Below are 17,798 nucleotides of genomic sequence, written 5' to 3' on the forward strand. Positions count from 1 at the left end.
CCAAGACACAGATAAATCACAGAATTACTCACTCTGAGGCCCTCCTTGGCATGGCTGGGTCTCTCTCCAGAGACTTCCCATATTACTTTTCCTACCATTTCTCCTACAGTCCTGCTGGACTTCTTAAAGTAGTATATGCAATGTTTTATCTTCACAAGGCTATAAACTAGATCCTACTATCCACCCAAAAGCACAATACCTAACAATAGATCAAAAGCATAGGAAGAAACAGCCTCATAAATGTGCCATAAATTTGAGATCTCTAAAGTGACAGTATATGTATCACTAAGTAACAGTAAATCTAAAATGTTCTTGTCCTTGCTAATAAAATTTTAAGGACAATTTATTTTCTTGTGAAAAGTTAAAATGTAATCTTGTTCCGTTCTCTCCATTACTGATACTCTACAGTAATGTATTTCAAAAGTAATCATTATCCATTTGAAGTGTGTTTTCCTTTCACTCTATTGATTTTTTTGGTGTATGTGATGGATGAAAAAGAAAAACTATTGACTTCCTCTATGACATCTATTATTCACAGCAGTAAAGAATATTTTGGTTTCTCAACATTATTAAATCAGAACAGTAAAACCGAAAACAGTAAAAATAAACTTCAAATAATTTTAAATACTCTGAGATATTAATTGCTTTCTCTAGCTTTATTTTTCTTTCCATCTTGAAAACTGATAATGATTCCTTTCCATAATTGTATTTTGATGATCTCAGAGTGCAGTTCTGAAATGATTAGGGAAATAGGAATATGGTATTTAAGGAAAAAATATAAGCTTTGTGCTTTTAAGAGTGCATGGGGGGGGATGAGAAATTCCGACAACATCACAAAAACAATTGCTTTTTTTCAATTCTCAGTAAGAATCTTACTTATCTTTCTCCGTGAGGCAGATGGCCTGTCGAACTGGAGTAAGCAGTACAAAGACATACAATGAGTAGGCGGCCAACAACATCAGTCAATTGTTCGGGCAAAAACTATGGTGTGTTACTGTAGCATGTCACCAGAGAAATTCTTAAAACACAAAAACTCTAAAGCTGAATGCCAGAATCCATTAGAATATGAAATACTCACTAAAAATAATGGGAAAGAATGAAGTCCCTGATAGCTCTCACTCAGAAATATTCACTAATTTCATCAATATCGTTTTAGTTAATATTGTGCTAATAATATTGTTGTTGATGACGATAAAAGTAGATGATTAGAGGGCTTACTTCGTGGTCTCTCTAAAACATGTTTAGAATAGCATTTAACCTTCAGAAGAGCCTAGGAGCCAGATGCTCCTATTACTCCTATTTCACGTGTGAAGCTCAGTTTTTCAGCGACTTTCTTTGGGTGTCTCTGATGCCCAACCTACGCTGTAGCAGATGCTGTTGGTGTCCAGACATATAATAGCTGCGCTCTCAGTTTCCTTAAACACCAAAGGCATTCTACCTCCATTCCTTCCCCAAGCACTTACAACTTTGTGAGGTTGTGGGAACAAGCCTGGTCCATGCGTGGGCTAGGCCATTAGGTGTCATGCCCTTGGGAGGGGGCCTTAACAAATGGCAATTGCTATATAAAGAGTTTGCCTTCTCAGTTCCTCACTGGAACTTGTGTGTATATGTGTGGGGGGCCAGTGAGATTCTTAGGACATTTACATCATTGGTTGTCAAATTTCAGCATGTATCAGAATCACCTAGAAGTTTTCATAAAACAGGGGCCTGACACCTAGAGTTTAAGAGTCAGTAGGTCTGCGGTGGGGACCAAAGATTTGCAAGTTTCAAAGTGATTCTGTTGGTGTTGATCTGGGGACTAAACTTTGAGGATCACTGCTCTGTATCTACACCTGGTCATATTTTAAGAGCATTTCTAAAAATTAAGGATGATTATGCACACCATAAGAACATCAAGTTAAATGAGTAAGTCTACTTGAAAAATAAAAGCAGATGAAAGAATTTGATGGCTAATTCCACAAGAACTCGAAAAAGAAAGGGATACTTTCCTTGCAAAATGTGAACTACAGAAATGGCTCTAATTTTGAAAAAGAGCAAACAACTGAGCAAGACAACTTTCTTCCCTGGGGCAAAACAGCTATTCCCTATAGCAAGATTAAAGAAGAATTTTTCTTTTTGACAATGTTCCTTTACCTGCCTCCAAAGAGAAATCAAAAAGACTATATTATCTGTCAAATTCAACACAGCTCAAATTCTGACTGGTCTAGAGATTAACAGGTGCATATAAATTTAAAATAAAGAGTCTCAAAACATCCCAATCCCACATAAATGGAAGGAAAAAGGTGCTCAAAGGGAACGATAGTTTTAGTTACTAGGTGTCTTGGTTGCTAAGATAAGGTGTAAAAAAGAAGACATGCTAATAGCTCATCCGTAGGAAACCTTTTTGTCTTCAGACTTTGAAACAAGAGTTAAAGGCAGAATTATTTTGGTAAATAAATATTAAGTAATTTTAAAAAATTCTTTAGGTTGACTTAATTAAGTTCTCTGAATATTCCTGATCACAGAAAATACCTGAACAACTTAAGCTGTTTTATTAAATTTGGCTAAAAAGAGAGCTAAATGTGTTCTCATTGCCTGAATCAGAGAGAGATAACATAGCATTTAGTTCATGTAAGTCAGGGAGCCCGATGAACCAGAAAATTTGTATAACTTGTCTTATAGAACAGGCAAGTGATCATTAATTACACTAAAATTTAAGATTGTGAGGATATAAATATGTAGGTAACTAATTGGATTAGAATAAGTAGTACCTTTATTTTTTTTAAACTTCAGACAATCCTGCATGCTATTTCATTCAGATCCTTGAGGATAATTTTAGGATTCTGCTAAGTTTTAAATACCAATTGTAATTGTACTGTTTGTATGCTTAAAATAAATTAAGATAAAGACAGAGAAAAGGTACTTCATCACCAGAATAGTACTTTTTTGTTTGTTTTTTTTTTAAAAAAGAGTTATTTTTAGAGCAGTTTTAGGTTCACAGCAAAACTGAATGGAAAGTACAGAGAGTTCCGTATAAGCCTTCTCCCTACACAAGCACAGCCTCCCCCACCATCAGCCTCCCCCACCGAGCGGTACTTTGTACCAATAAACCTACCTTGACACATTATTATCATTCAAAGTCCATAGTTTACATCAGGGCTCACTGAGCAGATTTTATGTATTTTGTCAACATGTAAATAAAGGTGCAATGCAACTAGCACTCAAGTTATAAAAGGATAAAATTATTCCCGTTAAAAAATAAGAAGTGTCCTATGCTTTATAAAATTAATTATATTCAATTTCTAAAATGTATTATCTATCATTATTTCATATACATTTGTGTATATTTAAAATGTATACATATTGAGGTAACTTTAAGTTATTTGTTACATATACGAGATCAGTTGTTGCCAGGGCCTAGGTGTGTAGGGAGAGAATTAGCCATAAAGGATCACATGGGGGTGCTTTTTAAGGTGATGGAAATGTTCTATATTTTTATTTTCATGGTAGTTATGACTATACTTGTCTGTCAAACTCATCAAAACATAGGTTTTACTCTATGTAAATTATACCTCAATAAATTTAAGATGAAAAAAATTTTAAATTATTTTTTAAAGAAGTTTATGTATAATAGAGAACTGGTAGTTTAGAAAGAAAAATGGTCACCGGTATAGAGCCTGTTCTCAAAATACAAGGCAGTAAAAATTTTATTTGCTTCTTGCATAGATGGAAGAAGGCCTTGCCTCACTCAAACCGAATACATACTTTCAAAAGAGTCTGCTTTTACTATGATGCTGTGTATCTTATGACCATGGCCATTTATTTAGAAAAAAAATAGAATACTTAGGATTGGTCATGTCTAGACAACTTAAAATCACTAAACTATTTGCTGTTTTACCTTTGCTTTTGTTGCTACAGAGCATTGTTACTTTGACTAATAACACAGAGAAGACTCTCGTCCTTGAGAGCCTGTGTGCTTGTCTGAAAATTCTCTTTGATTTTGCTGTTCTCCAAGGTCAGGTCCTAAATTTAAACTAATAAAACTGACAGGATGTTTTATATCCACACCAACTTTGGTGCTTCTTTGAGAGTTGCTAGGTAGCACCAAAAGGCTTGTAATCACCTCATCTTGAAACCCTTTCTGTGGCACTGGAGCAAGAAGCGGCCACCTGACACAGTAAGGCAGAACAGGAATGCACTGTGTTTTCTTAACTTCCTCAATGCTTGCCCCAGTGTGGGGAAACCTCTCCTGCCTTCTTCATGAGAATAGGACTTTTGGTTGACTCTATTTTTCCCTCATAACCCTCAACAGATAGTATGTCAACTATGTTGCTAAGCAACATATGGTAAAAATGATGCCCTGGTTGGTAAATTTCATCTGGACTAGGAGAAGCAGAAGCACCTGTTAGGAAGCGAGATCTTTGGCTTCCTGAGCATCATGATTTTTGTAACTGGGCAAGTCCCTGGAAACTATCTCTATGAAGTAGTTACAAGAGATACTAGCTCTTGTGGAAATGAGGCTTTTATAACAGAGAGGCTACCCACGCCTGTTCAATGTGATCTTGTCTTTTTTCCTTCTGCACTGTGTTACCTGGTAGCCAAAGAAGATAAGTCCTAGATGGCTGCGGGACTGCTTCACAGACTGCAACAAGGGATAGCTGAGGCTGTCCTGCTGTTGACCCGTGGTTCCTGCCCTATATCCTCCTAAAGAGGTGTCAAGCATGGCTCTGGACAGTTGCGAGTCTGATGTTTGGTTGAGTCTAGAAGGTCATTATGGGCATGGAATATTCTTTGGGGGGATAGGGAAAAGTTTTAAAACAAAAGGAAAAGCTCAACTTACCCAAGGTCAGTTTTGCACTGATAAAATATTATTCTTTGACCTGCTCTTCCAGGCCCTATTGGGGTGAGTGGAAGCACATTCATAATCATGCATAAGGAATAATACAAGGGCTATCAATACATTTACTTCTAGGAAGAATTTTTTGTAGTTTTAAAATACTTTGATCAACCGGAGATGATTTTGGTGTATGCTCTACAGTGTTGACTGCAAGTCTTTAGAGATCTGCCAATGTCTTCACTGTCCATAATGTATTTTTCCCCTCGAGGTAATCACCTGACTACCCTATTGCTCAGTGCTTATGTGATCACTTCCAATAGGAGATTCTATTCTCTTTCATCCTGATATGACTGGTTTCTATAATGAATTAACCAGAAGCATTCCATCTACCATCAATATGTGGCCTTTGTTCTCCTTTCATGCTTGCCTAAAGGTTCCCATTGTTAGCTAAAGAACAGACATTGTACTTTTTGGAAAAATTATACAGTAATTTTAAAGTAATCAGAAGTTGGTGGAGAAGACTGTTGAGGCAGCTAAGAATAAACTGGGTGAGGTTTCCAAATGTAAGCTGAGATTGCCACCAAAAGTAAATACCTGACCAACTGAACCAACTTGAAAGCTGGGATTTCCAGAACTATTTTGGTCCAAAGACAGGTGACTTTGTGAAAGTAGATTGCTAACCCAAGATTAGTAGAAAAGGAAACAGCACCTTGTGAAAGCAAAGAGACATATATAATTGCATTTATTTGCTTTAGAATATTATTGCTATTATTTAATAGTTTATTTTATGATAAGGACATAATAAAGCACTTGTAGACATTTTTAGTCTCTAACCCCAAATTCAAAAGACTACATTAGGGCTAATTAGAGTGAATGCTGTCTTTTAAAATAATATTAATTCCTGGGCCTATAACCTTATACAGGTTTGACTGTATCAAACAGTTGTACTAAAAATGTAAACTCATTCTTAATTGGTGTACTGTACCAACTGACCTTTCAAAATTTATGGAAGGGGTAATTTTGTATACGTCATAAAATCTTCATATGATTTCAGGGAATGCACAACTAAATTTCTAAGAATATTTCTCCATATAGGCACAATACATTGAAAGTCACGAACACATAAAATTTACTTTATGCCTATACCAAGAAGGAGTATATCCTTTAAGAAATCTAAATATGGAAAACCATGAATATAAGCTAATTAATCTCAGGTGAATTTAAGGACAATGTCTCTAATAAATGGAGCTCAGAGATGCATTTTTAAAATGAGTTAAGCTTCAAATCATCCTTTGTTAACAGATGTTGAATTAAATTGTACTTATTCTCAATCAAATTCATCTATTTCAAATCATAAACTCCCACCATTGGAAAAGTCTATGCAGATTCTAAAGGAAATATAACCCAGACTGATTGGCCATATCTGTCTACAACTCAGAACAGAGTCAGATATCGTACACAGTATCTTTCATGGGTCCTTTTACTTTTGATGGCAATGTAGTTTTTTACATGGGTTAAATAAAAATTGTTCCTTCTTCCTATCTAAATATAATTAAGCAAAGCAAATTTGTAACCATAACAACAGAAGAAATAGCACATTTAAAAGTGAACCTAATTTTGTTAGGTGTAATGTAACTGCATTTCATAGTAGAAACATCTTCAGTCTCCTTAGGAAATTGATGTAGTACTTGTGGCTCAAGGAGTTCCAGATTTACATTGGTAAAGGATGGTACCTCTTGGCAAACCTTGGGAATTTTGAAGAAAGGATTAACTCCATGTATGTAGTGCTGCAGACAGCCCAGAGAAGAGCCACCTGACCCTTCGCTTCTGGCTCTGAATAGATGAAGTGTTAAGTCCAGTATAAAGTTTTTGAGGACAAAGATACAGTCTTGGAGTCATTTACAAAATCTCAAGGTAGGAGTTCATTCTCAAAGTTTAGTAATTGGATGGCCCTAGTTGTATTAACATATACCAAGGGAATCTTTATGTGTCATTGAGTGACTTTTTTTTTTACATCTATGAAAATAAAACAGGAAAAACAGAACAGAACACATATGTTCTGCAAAAGCATAAATATACATATATAACATATGTATATACATGTGTATATGTGTGGGTACATATGATATACATATTAGAAGCTTAAGATCACAGATTGTGTGAAATAGTTATTATTAAAACTGAGTCACTATGATTAAAAAAATTTTCCCAATAGCAGGAAACTGGTGAAAGGCAAACATTAACATCTGTGTATATGATTGTGTCTGTACTGGGTAAAACAAGCCTGTACCTGATTCCACCATCTGTAAGAAATGCAAAAATCAATGACTAGCAACACATTCAATTCACAATCGAAGCACAGAGATGCAATGTGACAGACCTTTAGTTGATCAAAATAGCTTGTTAAAAGCTGTGTAAACCTAAAGAAGGGGTTGTCAAGAAAAGTATCTCATAGCTCCTCAGATACACACCCTTCTCTGTGATATAAGGTGCATTTTCCTTCTGGGGAAAAAAAGTAATATACAAGATGCTTAATTTTCTGATCTTTAATAATATTAAGATTTCTTTTCTAGGAAGCATCAGTATATGCTGTATCTCTGAAATTGGAAGCCTTGTGATAGTGAAATAAAGCAATATTAACAATTATGCCAGTCACAAGGTAATAAAACAGAACTGTCCCAGACAAATCAGGATATGTGGCCAACCTACCACAAAGGAAATTCCCAAGGGTCAGAATCAAAGAGGACCCTGAACACCAAACAGTGAATGAACATGTGGGGTGGCAGCTGCTCCTACAGCCAGTCCTGTTAAGATTATAGGAAGTGTGTGTAAACAAACAGTATCCCTGATACATAATACACACTAGAAATACTACTATGCTTATCCACTCACAGTATAACTGTCTCTTGAAGAGCCTTCCTAAATCACTCTCTAACGATAAAATTGCTGGCAGGCCCTTCCCCTTGAAAAGGGATTTGTTTACAGAATATGTTTCAGTTTTATCTAATTGAATTTATTTTTGAGGAAAAAAGTGCATTCCAATTCATTTTCTCAGATCTGGCTGTCTTATAACTGGTATAAATTTTCAGTGAGGTTTCACTAAACTATGGGAAAAGTGAAGTTTGGCAGGGGATAACTGTCTAAATCCTTTCCCATCCTCCGGGTTTCTAAAATTCTTAATCCAGCCTGAAAACAGTATTCTCAGAACACCCGGAAACTTTCTTTTAGTTCTGACGCATCAGACTCACAGATGAGATTTCTAGGGGTTTCTGAGTGGAATGAATGAAATTCTCTAATTCTGTTAAATGCAAGAATCTTTAACACTACTATAAATAGTATCAACAGTAAACAAGTTCACACGAACCACTTTTTTATTATTTAAATTTGTTCCTAGTATTTGAAGAGAAGCAACTGTCCTCTGTAGTGGGTTTGACCTGAGTTCTCCCAAAGATGTAGCCAAGTCCTAACCCCTAGTACTTGTGAATGTACCCTTACTTGGAAAGAGGCTTTTTGCAAAAAAAAATAGGATGGGCCCTAAATCCAATGACTGTTGTCTGTGTAAAAGAAAGAAGAGGGAGGTTTGAGGCATGGAGACACAGAAGAGAAGCACATGAAGATGGAAGCAGAGATTGGAGTGATGCTGCCACAAGCCAAGGAATGCCTGAGTCACCAGAAGCTGGGAGAGGCAAGAAGGCATTCTTCTCAAGAGCCTTTGGAAGGAGAAATGCCTATCACAACTTGATTTTTTTGACCTTCGGATGCCAGGACTGTGAGATAATCAATTTCTGCTATTTTAAGCCACCAAGTTTGTGGTAATGCGTTAAGGCAGCCCTAGGAAATTAGTACATCCTCCTTCAAGAAATTAAATTGGAGAAAACTGCTATCCCCGGACATATCTATGCAGATTGCTCTTAATTTTTTAACAATCAAAATAATCCTGTCAAGACATTACTTTCAAAATGTGATAGATGATAATACAGTCCTGAAAAGCCCAACCCAATTAAAATATAAATGGCATTAAAAAAGATAAGTAGACGTGACAATTGTCAAAGGGCTGCTGGATAAAACAAGGAACTCAGTTAAATTGGTACTTCAGATAAGCAATGCATAATTTTTTAGTATAAGAATACTCCAAATAGTACATGAGATGTATGTACGTATTTCTATTATTTATTTTTATTGAATTTGACCTGCAACATTGTGTAAGTTTAAGGTGTACAGCATGTTACTTTGATATACATTATTTATATATTGATATGATTGTCACTATGGTGATATTTATCACATCACATAATTATAGTACACTATTATTGTCTATATTCGTTACACTGTGGATTAGATTCCTAAGATGTATTTATATTAAAAGATAATAGTTTATTTATCTGAAATTCAAATTTAACTAGGCATCCTGTAATTTTTATTTGCTAAATCTGGAACCCTGCAACTGTAGCAGAGAGACTGCACATCTTGCTCAAAGCACTGCTAATAAAATGTTGAGACTGGCTTTGAAATTATATGTGTCAGACTCCCCAAGGTCACAAGTATTTTAGTCCATCAGGCTACTTAAATCAGATATAATAAAATTGGGGAAAAGGCAGTAGCATTTCAAAAAGCTATCTGGTTGCTCTCTAAAACAGGTTATAAAAATGGAAGAATGATGGCCAGTTCTGACAGCTAAGCCTACCTCAGTGCATACCATGTGTAAAGATTCTGAAGATGCAAAGTTCAAACAACCTTCTAGCAATGGTGGTGATGGTGGAAATGAGTTTTCCTTTCCTTTATTTTGTGCAAAGGTGACATAAAAGGCACAGGCATTATGGTTTTGCTGGGCAGTAGGTGATGGCATCAACACAATAAATGAAAAGAGTGCAACTTCTGCTAATTCTGATAATTATACAAATATTTTTGCTCACATTCACCTTTTCCCAAAATTCACAAGGCTGCTGTCACCATGAGCCTCAAAAATCTCAACAGTTTTTTGGAACCTCCTCACTCAAGTCTCAGGTGCTACTGGACATCCCTGAACCATCTCTCCCATTTTCTTTTCCTTCTCCAATTCCACATTCATTATCTCAGTTAAAGCCATCAAAACTATCACTCCCACATGACTGCAGTGCTTTCTGGTTTGTTTTCTTACTTCAAATTATTCATCTCCATCTAATTATCTTATAGGTATATAAATTATATATAAATATATAAAATTCACATATGTAAAAATTCACAATTCTAAAGTGATCTAGTACTGTCTATCCAATCACCTGCCTAACACCATCTGTTATTTATTAGTGGGTCTAAGATAGATTTTAATCAATCCTAAACTTAACTCAGGTTGTTTTCTCTGTTTATATATCTCCTCTCATATCTACCAAATAAAAACTTCATAAATGCCAGGCAACTGAGTAAAATTGTGAAGCTGGATTACAGTTTGTACTTTAAACACTTTGGGATATTCTTCACTTCCACAAAGTAGTATTTTCTCTCCCCTTTTGCTTAAGAACATGACCCTCTCCTTTTATCTTTAAAAAATCCCATTTTGGACAGAGACTTCTACAGAGAATAATTTTCTGCTATAAGAAAGACAGTGGTGCATGTACAGTGCAATCCAGACTCACAACTGTGCAGACGTGGACGGGTGGAACAAGACTGAACGCCCTGGCCAAAGGGTAGTGTTACTTAGCACAGATAACTGACATTATATGTTTGGCAGAGTTTGCCTGATGTTTTCCCCATGATGACGCTGACTTCATGCATTTGTATACAAGAATGGTATGGACAGGATGAGCCTTTCTCAATGTGTTGTATCATGATGTCTGTCTGTCTCATTACTGCTGATGTTAACTTTGATGACTTGGTTAACATAGTGTCTTCCACATTTCTTTACTGTAAATTTACTTTTTTTCACCTTTGTAATTCATATGTATCTTGTGGGAAAACACTTTGAAATGATGCCGATATCCTGTTTCTCATCATAATTTTACACATATCATTTTAGCATCAATTGATGATTTTTGCCCATAACAATTATCACTGTGGTGTTTATTAAAAGATGATTTTCTATTTCTATTTTCCCATCTACATTTGTTCATTGGAATTCTACCATAAGGAAAAAGTGTGCCTTATCCCACACTTATTTAGTTATTCAATTATGTATTTACCACTATGAACTCATAGATATTTATATTATTCTATGGGTTATAATCCGCTATTATCACTATTTTTATTGTTGCTGAAATGGTCCCAGCTTTGATCATTAAGAGCTCCTTTAAGTTGGCTCCTATTTAGTTTTGACATTCTGCCATCAACTTTTGAGTTCTTTCTTACTTCCTGGCACTGCAAAATGTTCCAGGCTCATCCTGTATTTTCCCTGCCTCAGATCTGCAATCAACCATTTCTCCAGAGCCCTGCTTCTTTTTATTGGGGAAACTGTATTTAGAAACCAAGACCTGGGTCCACAGTGCATGGATTTCTACTTTGTCATTACACCTTTGTGGTGGCTTTTAGACCCTCTCAGCAGAGAGATCACACACACATCTCTATCCATCTTAATTTCTGTGTTATCTGTATATATATTAAAAACCGTTAGTTCATACTGATACTTTTCTAACACCACAAGGGGCATTCTAGCTTTCCCCGCAACCCCCTGTCCCATTCCACATTTGTAACTTCTTTCTCCAACAGTAAAAAACCTGGCTTTCCTTATCCACAATGTAATTACTTAGTTGCTCATTCCTAGTATATACATTAGTAATTTCAGAATTGAAAATCATGGGCCACAGTACTTTATGTATAGTTCTTTTTGTCTTGAGTTTTATACTGTATAATCCAAACAGGGCTTCACTTAATCACTTAGATAAGTTGTTTTATTCCCCATCCCCCTGAGGTATGTGTATAGTAATATTCCCACATCCTGGTAGATTATCTATCTATCCGTCCGTCTGTCTGTCTGTCCATCCGTCCATCCATCCATTCATACACTCATTCATTTCTTTCCGTAGTATTGCCATGGTTAAAGAGTTAGAACTATATAGGAAAGTTTACTCAGGGAAATATCACTTCCTCACCATTTTTGTCCCATTCCCATCCTACATTCTTGACATGTGTTCTTACCTATATTACGTGTGTTATCAATCTTACTTGTTTCTGGATTTTACCACTGATACTTCTTTTGAAGAAATGAGCAGATAATGCATAATTTCTTATACTCCCTTCTTTCTTACCTAAAACACTCCATAATGTTGATACTCTTTACACTTTGCTTTTTCTCTTAATAATATAACCTGTAACTATTTCCATATCAATTTCTAGAGATTTTCCTTATTAATTTTACAGTTGCATAGTATTTCATCATGTGGACGTACCATGTTTAACCACCTCTTCTATTTATCGGCATTTTACAACTACAAAAAATGCTACAATAAGTAATTATATGTATTTAATATTGTTGGGATGGCATATCTAGGACTAGAATTTTGATCTCCTGATGCGTGATTCAATTCTGCTTTAGATAAAATGATGTAATGTAATTAAGATAGTTCTGAAGACTAAAAAATGTTATATAAATATAGCAAAATAATACTGTTAATAGCATTATTTTTCCCTCCAATTTAATGATAACTTCTTCTGAGACCAGGAGTTCAATATGATAAACATTTGTCCTCAGCTGCTAAGCCAGATGGTTAATTTTGAAATTTTCCCCTTTAAATTTTAACATTTCCAATCATACCTTCATTCATTAAGACTGTTCTGATACTTGGTAGTTTTTACTTAAATATTAAAAATATTACTTGTATCATTTCTAATTTTAAAAAAGCCACTGTTACATTAATCATTTTCTCTATTTTATTTTTGTAGAGACAGGAGATCAAAATTACACCCTATGGTCCTAATTTGGTTCCTTCCACTCCTTAAGTATGGATGTCAAATAGGGTGGGGTAGAAAAATAAGAACATGTGATCCAGGAGACTCTCCAGGTTGTCTGACAATGATTTAAATGCTTTGGACTCTCCTCCTTCCTAATGGGAGAAGGTGCACTCAAATTCAACTTCCTCTGAGATTGTGGGCCCTCAGGACCTCAGATCTTCACATCCCAAAGAGGTGATATTTCAAAATGTGCAAAGGATGCTACACAGTCAGTTCAGGGTCAATCCCTGGCCCTGCTGCTCATCAGGACTCAAGGAATACCTAATGTATCCCAGGCTAGTTCATGAGGAGACTGCCTTGGGATTTGGAATCCAGGAACTAAAGAGTATTTGCCTTGTCTTTTCCTTCATCCTGGCTTACAAAGACCCGTTTTATCCACCATGAGATTATTGCCAGGTCCAACCACACCTCAGAAAATCACTTGTTGGGACTCTCCAATGTTTGGGTGAAATGTTAGTCCAGAATTCTGCAATTGCAGCAGATTTAATGGAGCAGATGTATGCAGCAAAAAGAATTTCAGTTCTGTGAAAAGGTGAATTCTGATATAGCTTCAAAGATGTGCCTCATCTACTTAGCTGATTATGTCACCAATTACATAAAATGCAGAGTCTAACTTGTCAGCAGTTTGGTAGGGACCTTGCTAGCTGGGTTGGGACTAGTTCACAGTTTTTGAACCTGCATCATAACCTCTTCCTCCATGGTCACAGGAGTCAGAAAACATTTCCAGCCACATCATTGAACCCAACCCTCTAAAATTTATATTATACTTGATTTTTTTTTAACTTAAGAAATCACAAGAAAAACAAAGTTTATCAGAAACACATAGAATAAGCTTCCAGGTGATGTTGTTCATACGTTCTTACCTCCTCGATCTCGGGCAGCTAAACTTTGACCCCTTTTTAATGTAATGTCCAATTGGTACATTCCGGGATCGGACAAAGGGACATCTGCATTACTGGTTCCAGTAGTATTTATTTTCTAAAAAAAAAACAAGAAATACACAAAATATTAAATTTATTATCTCTGTTCTATTTCCTACAATGGGGGACCATACATAGCTTAGCATGCACTCTAAGAATTAGTAAATATAATAAATCATCTTGTGAATTCAGACAGTATCATAATCACCTAGTTCTTTAAAGGTTTTGAAATTCACGAAATTCTTGAGACTCAAAATAAAGACATAGCAGTTACAGGAATTCTTGTTTTAACGCAGATTAAAATAATAAATAAAATACAAAAAAAATTTCCCATAGAAAGCCCTACATAATTCAACTAAGGAAGACAAACACAGAAATAGTGTTTCAAGTAAAAAGTCAGCGACAGATGGAGAATAAAGGTATGTGAGAGCAGTCGATTTCCACGTAACTGAGTTAAAAATTAAAATGACTTATTCAGGTGACTTTATTAACTCACTTATTAGCAAAGGGGCTCATATTGATGGATTGCCATGTCTATTTCAGTCCCAACATAAAATATTATATAATTATTCAGAAATAAATTCACCAGCATTTTGACAGTATTTGTGAGAAACAAACTCTCAAAAGGACTAAATTTCTGGCACTGCTTTCTATGGAATAAAAGTGCACAAGCTATTTCTAGAACTAAAAATCTTTGCAAGGCTACCTCTATAGAATATCTTTAGCAACAACACACTAGGCATTGGGTTATAAATAAACTTGCAAGAGGAAAAACTATATTAAAATAACATATGAGAAACATATAGTAAAAATTTTACATGTCCTGTTTTATACTTTCTGTCACATTGAATACAACAGGAAAACTTTTCTTTACATATTTGAGGTGACTTTAAATTCTTATTTTTTTTCCAATTCAAAATCAAATGTACTTTTGTTTTGGAATAATATACATGGATAAGGTAAAATATTAGATACATTCTGGCTCTTTTAGTTCTATAGAAATAAAGCTAAAAAGCAGCTTTTTTTTTTTTTTTTAAAACGTTTCAAGACCCAGATGAGATTTCCTATGGGAGCAATTGTTGGTTAAAATAAGAAGCAGCACAACTTTGACTGATAACCTAAACTCATCACCTCTCCTCTTGAAACAAAAAAAAAAAGAATTTTTTTCATGATACCCCTGTTTCTATGAATGACAGCACTCTTCTCTCAGCCACTCTGGCTGGAAATCTACAAGCATTTCCCTCTTCCCACATCCAAAGAGCTGCCAAATCCCATCCAACCCATTTCCATGCTACAACTCACTCATTGTTTTTTTCTTTTCATTCCTTTCACCATGAATTTGGATCAAGCTTCCAAACAACAGAGGAGTAAAAGGTAAAATGATTGTCTTGCTCTTCCCTAAAACATCCAATTACCCCACCTCCTTGGGGTTACCAATTATAACTATTTAGGGTATATCCTTCCACACTCTTGAAGGTCTTATAAAAACGAATACATGCATATATAGATTAATCTTCCTGCAGTTCAGTTTTCCGTTTTTGTTTGTTTCTAACAAAGATAATAGTATACTTTGGTAATTATTTTATAATTTATTTAACTTAAGAAACATATCATGGACACTTTTCTAATCAGTACATATAGATCTATCTAGGTTTTTTTTTTTTGAGGTACATTATTTTCCACAGTGTGGGATTACATAATTTCTTCAATGACTTCCCTGTTGATGAACATATGAGTTGGTTTCAGCACTTGCCACTACAAGCACTTAAGCTACAAGGACTTAAGCTTTCATTTCTCTTCTAGGATGTATGGTTCCAAAAAGGTTTAAATAGTTCACACTCCTATTAAAAGTATGCAATTGCCTATTTCTCATACCTAGTCAGCACAGGATGTTACTGATTTTCAAGTATGGTGGGCAAAAAATATTGTTTCTTCAAAACACATATCCAGTACCACGTAAGATGTCTTTAAACTTGTATAAATGGCAGGACAGTGACAGCTCTTCACTGGGCCAAACAGAAGATGCCCACTTGAAAAGAGAGGAAGCCAACCAATGTCTTTTGAATGACTTTTCAAAGAACAGTTTGTATGTGGGTCTAATTAATAAGCAGTATTTAAATTAAAATCCAGAAAACATTTGTTAAGCTCTTAGTATGCTCTAAGCCTTTCATGAGGTTCTTTTATAGACACTGTTTCAAAATAAGTAAATCCACTAATAAATATTAAAAGTTGATAGATTTACTACTTTCTAAACAATGGAATAAAATCTATAGCAAAGTAGAAATTTTCTACCCACACTACCCCCTCCTCTAGTATCTTAAAGACAGAATTCTAAGTTTGAATGCTCAGAATCTGTATTTTTTTATAGCTTTCTTGCTCTACTCACTGCTTCTTGAAGCCTAGAATGAATAATTTATAGAGTCCCTGGCTTAACATTTAAAAATGCATATTATACTATATGCGCAAGTTAAAGAATTTTCAAAGGTAATTTTAACTATACTAGATTTTTCACTTTTGCTGTTTTAGAATTCAACACCTAGTTAAGAAAAAACTTTACTGGACTTAAACATCTATTGGCTTTTTAAAGCCTGAATAATAATTCCATTTGTGTGTGTGTGTGTGTGTGTGTGTGTGTGTGTGTGTGTGTGTGTGTGTGTGTATTTATAGATCACATTTCCTTTATTTATTCCTCCTATGATAAACACTTAGGTTATTTCCATAACCTTGGCTATTGTGAATAATTCTGTAATAAATGCAGGAGTGCAGACAACTATCCAAGATACTGATTTCACTTCCTCTGGATGTTACCACCTTCTCCATCTTTTTCTCCCTGTATTCCTACTCAATCGTCAAGGACCATTTCATCAGCACTTGATAACTTTCTTGTCCATTCTCACATTATATCTCAAATGCCACATTTGCCATTTTAGATTGTAAACTTTTAGCTCCAGGGAATAGCGTGTTTAAGGATCAAATTGAACAGAAATTGTGGTAGAGGCTATGAGGATAGAAAATGTCTTTAAGGGCACTTGATTCAGCTGAGTAGACACACACATGAGGATCTATAACAAAGTTTGACTACTCTACGGGCACTTTGTTCTCTTTCCTCTCCTGTGACCATGTATGGCATCTCATCTGTTTTGGCATCTTCCTTCAAGAGAATCCTTCTCAATACACTGCTCAAGGGCAATATTACCAATTGATCAAAATTGTATTGAAAATTAAACCCCATCCACTCAAGAGCTATAATTTAAGACCAGACTGTGATACAATGGAGTTATTAAATCATTGGGAGAACAGGGAAGAAAGTTGGGAAAAGAATCTGAGGTGGCCTCATAGAGATGACAATAGAGCAGTTTGAAAATATAAGCAAGACTTTGACAAGTGAAGATTTGGAAGAAAGGAGGATGGAAAAATCAACATGAGCCCCTGTGTGGAATCTAAAAAAAAAAAAAAAGAACATAAATACAAAACAGAAACAGACTACTCATAGACATAGAATAAAAACTTGCAGTTGCCAAGGGGGAGGGGGTAGGAAGGGATAGACTGGGAGTTCAAATTTTGTAGATACTGACAGGCATATGTAGAATAGATAAACAAGATTATACTGTATAGCACAGGGAAATATATACAAGATCTTGTGGTAGCTCACAGCGAAAAAAAATGTGACAATGAATATTATGTATGTTCACGTAGAACTGAAAAATTGTGCTCTACACTGGAATTTGACACAACATTGTAAAATGGCTATAACTCAATAAAAAAATGTTAAAAAAAATTAACATGAACCCAATGATGACTAGTCACAAGAGGGTGCATCACTGGATGGTGTGGGAAATCACATGGAAGGGAAAACTGATTGATGTACAGTGACACCAGGCTGAGGAGAGATTCAACTTGTGGGCAACAGGAGACCACAGGCTCTTGAAGAGAGAGACAATATAGCCAGGACTCATTTAATAAGCATTTATTGTCTGTCTTTCATGTTTCCTGCTCTGGACTAAGGGCTGAGATTTCAAAGTAGAAGAAAACCTGGCCTTTCCTCTCTGTAGGATGGATGAGAATAGAGAAATCCTGTGGATATAGGAATTGTTTAAAAGGTTTTACAACAGTCCACTTTAAATCACAAAGGCCTGATATGG

At 35.3% G+C, this 17,798-nt stretch overlaps 1 protein-coding gene across 17 annotated transcripts in view; it reads right to left on the bottom strand.

Annotated features, from left to right (window-relative positions):
* MCTP1 (multiple C2 and transmembrane domain containing 1) overlaps positions 1-17,798 on the bottom strand; it is a 482,756-nt gene that overhangs the window by 260,041 nt on the left and 204,917 nt on the right. For all 17 annotated transcript variants that reach the window (XR_004318469.1, XM_032476195.1, XM_032476180.1 and 14 more), the window contains exon 2: positions 13,600-13,714. Coding sequence is in view for 16 of the 17 variants with exons in the window: in XM_032476195.1 (XP_032332086.1) it covers positions 13,600-13,714 (115 nt within the window). In the remaining variant the exon portion in view is untranslated. The remainder of the gene's footprint in view (positions 1-13,599; positions 13,715-17,798) is intronic.

The sequence above is a fragment of the Camelus ferus genome, chromosome 3 (genome assembly GCF_009834535.1).
Source record: "Camelus ferus isolate YT-003-E chromosome 3, BCGSAC_Cfer_1.0, whole genome shotgun sequence".
Taxonomy (NCBI): domain Eukaryota; kingdom Metazoa; phylum Chordata; class Mammalia; order Artiodactyla; family Camelidae; genus Camelus; species Camelus ferus.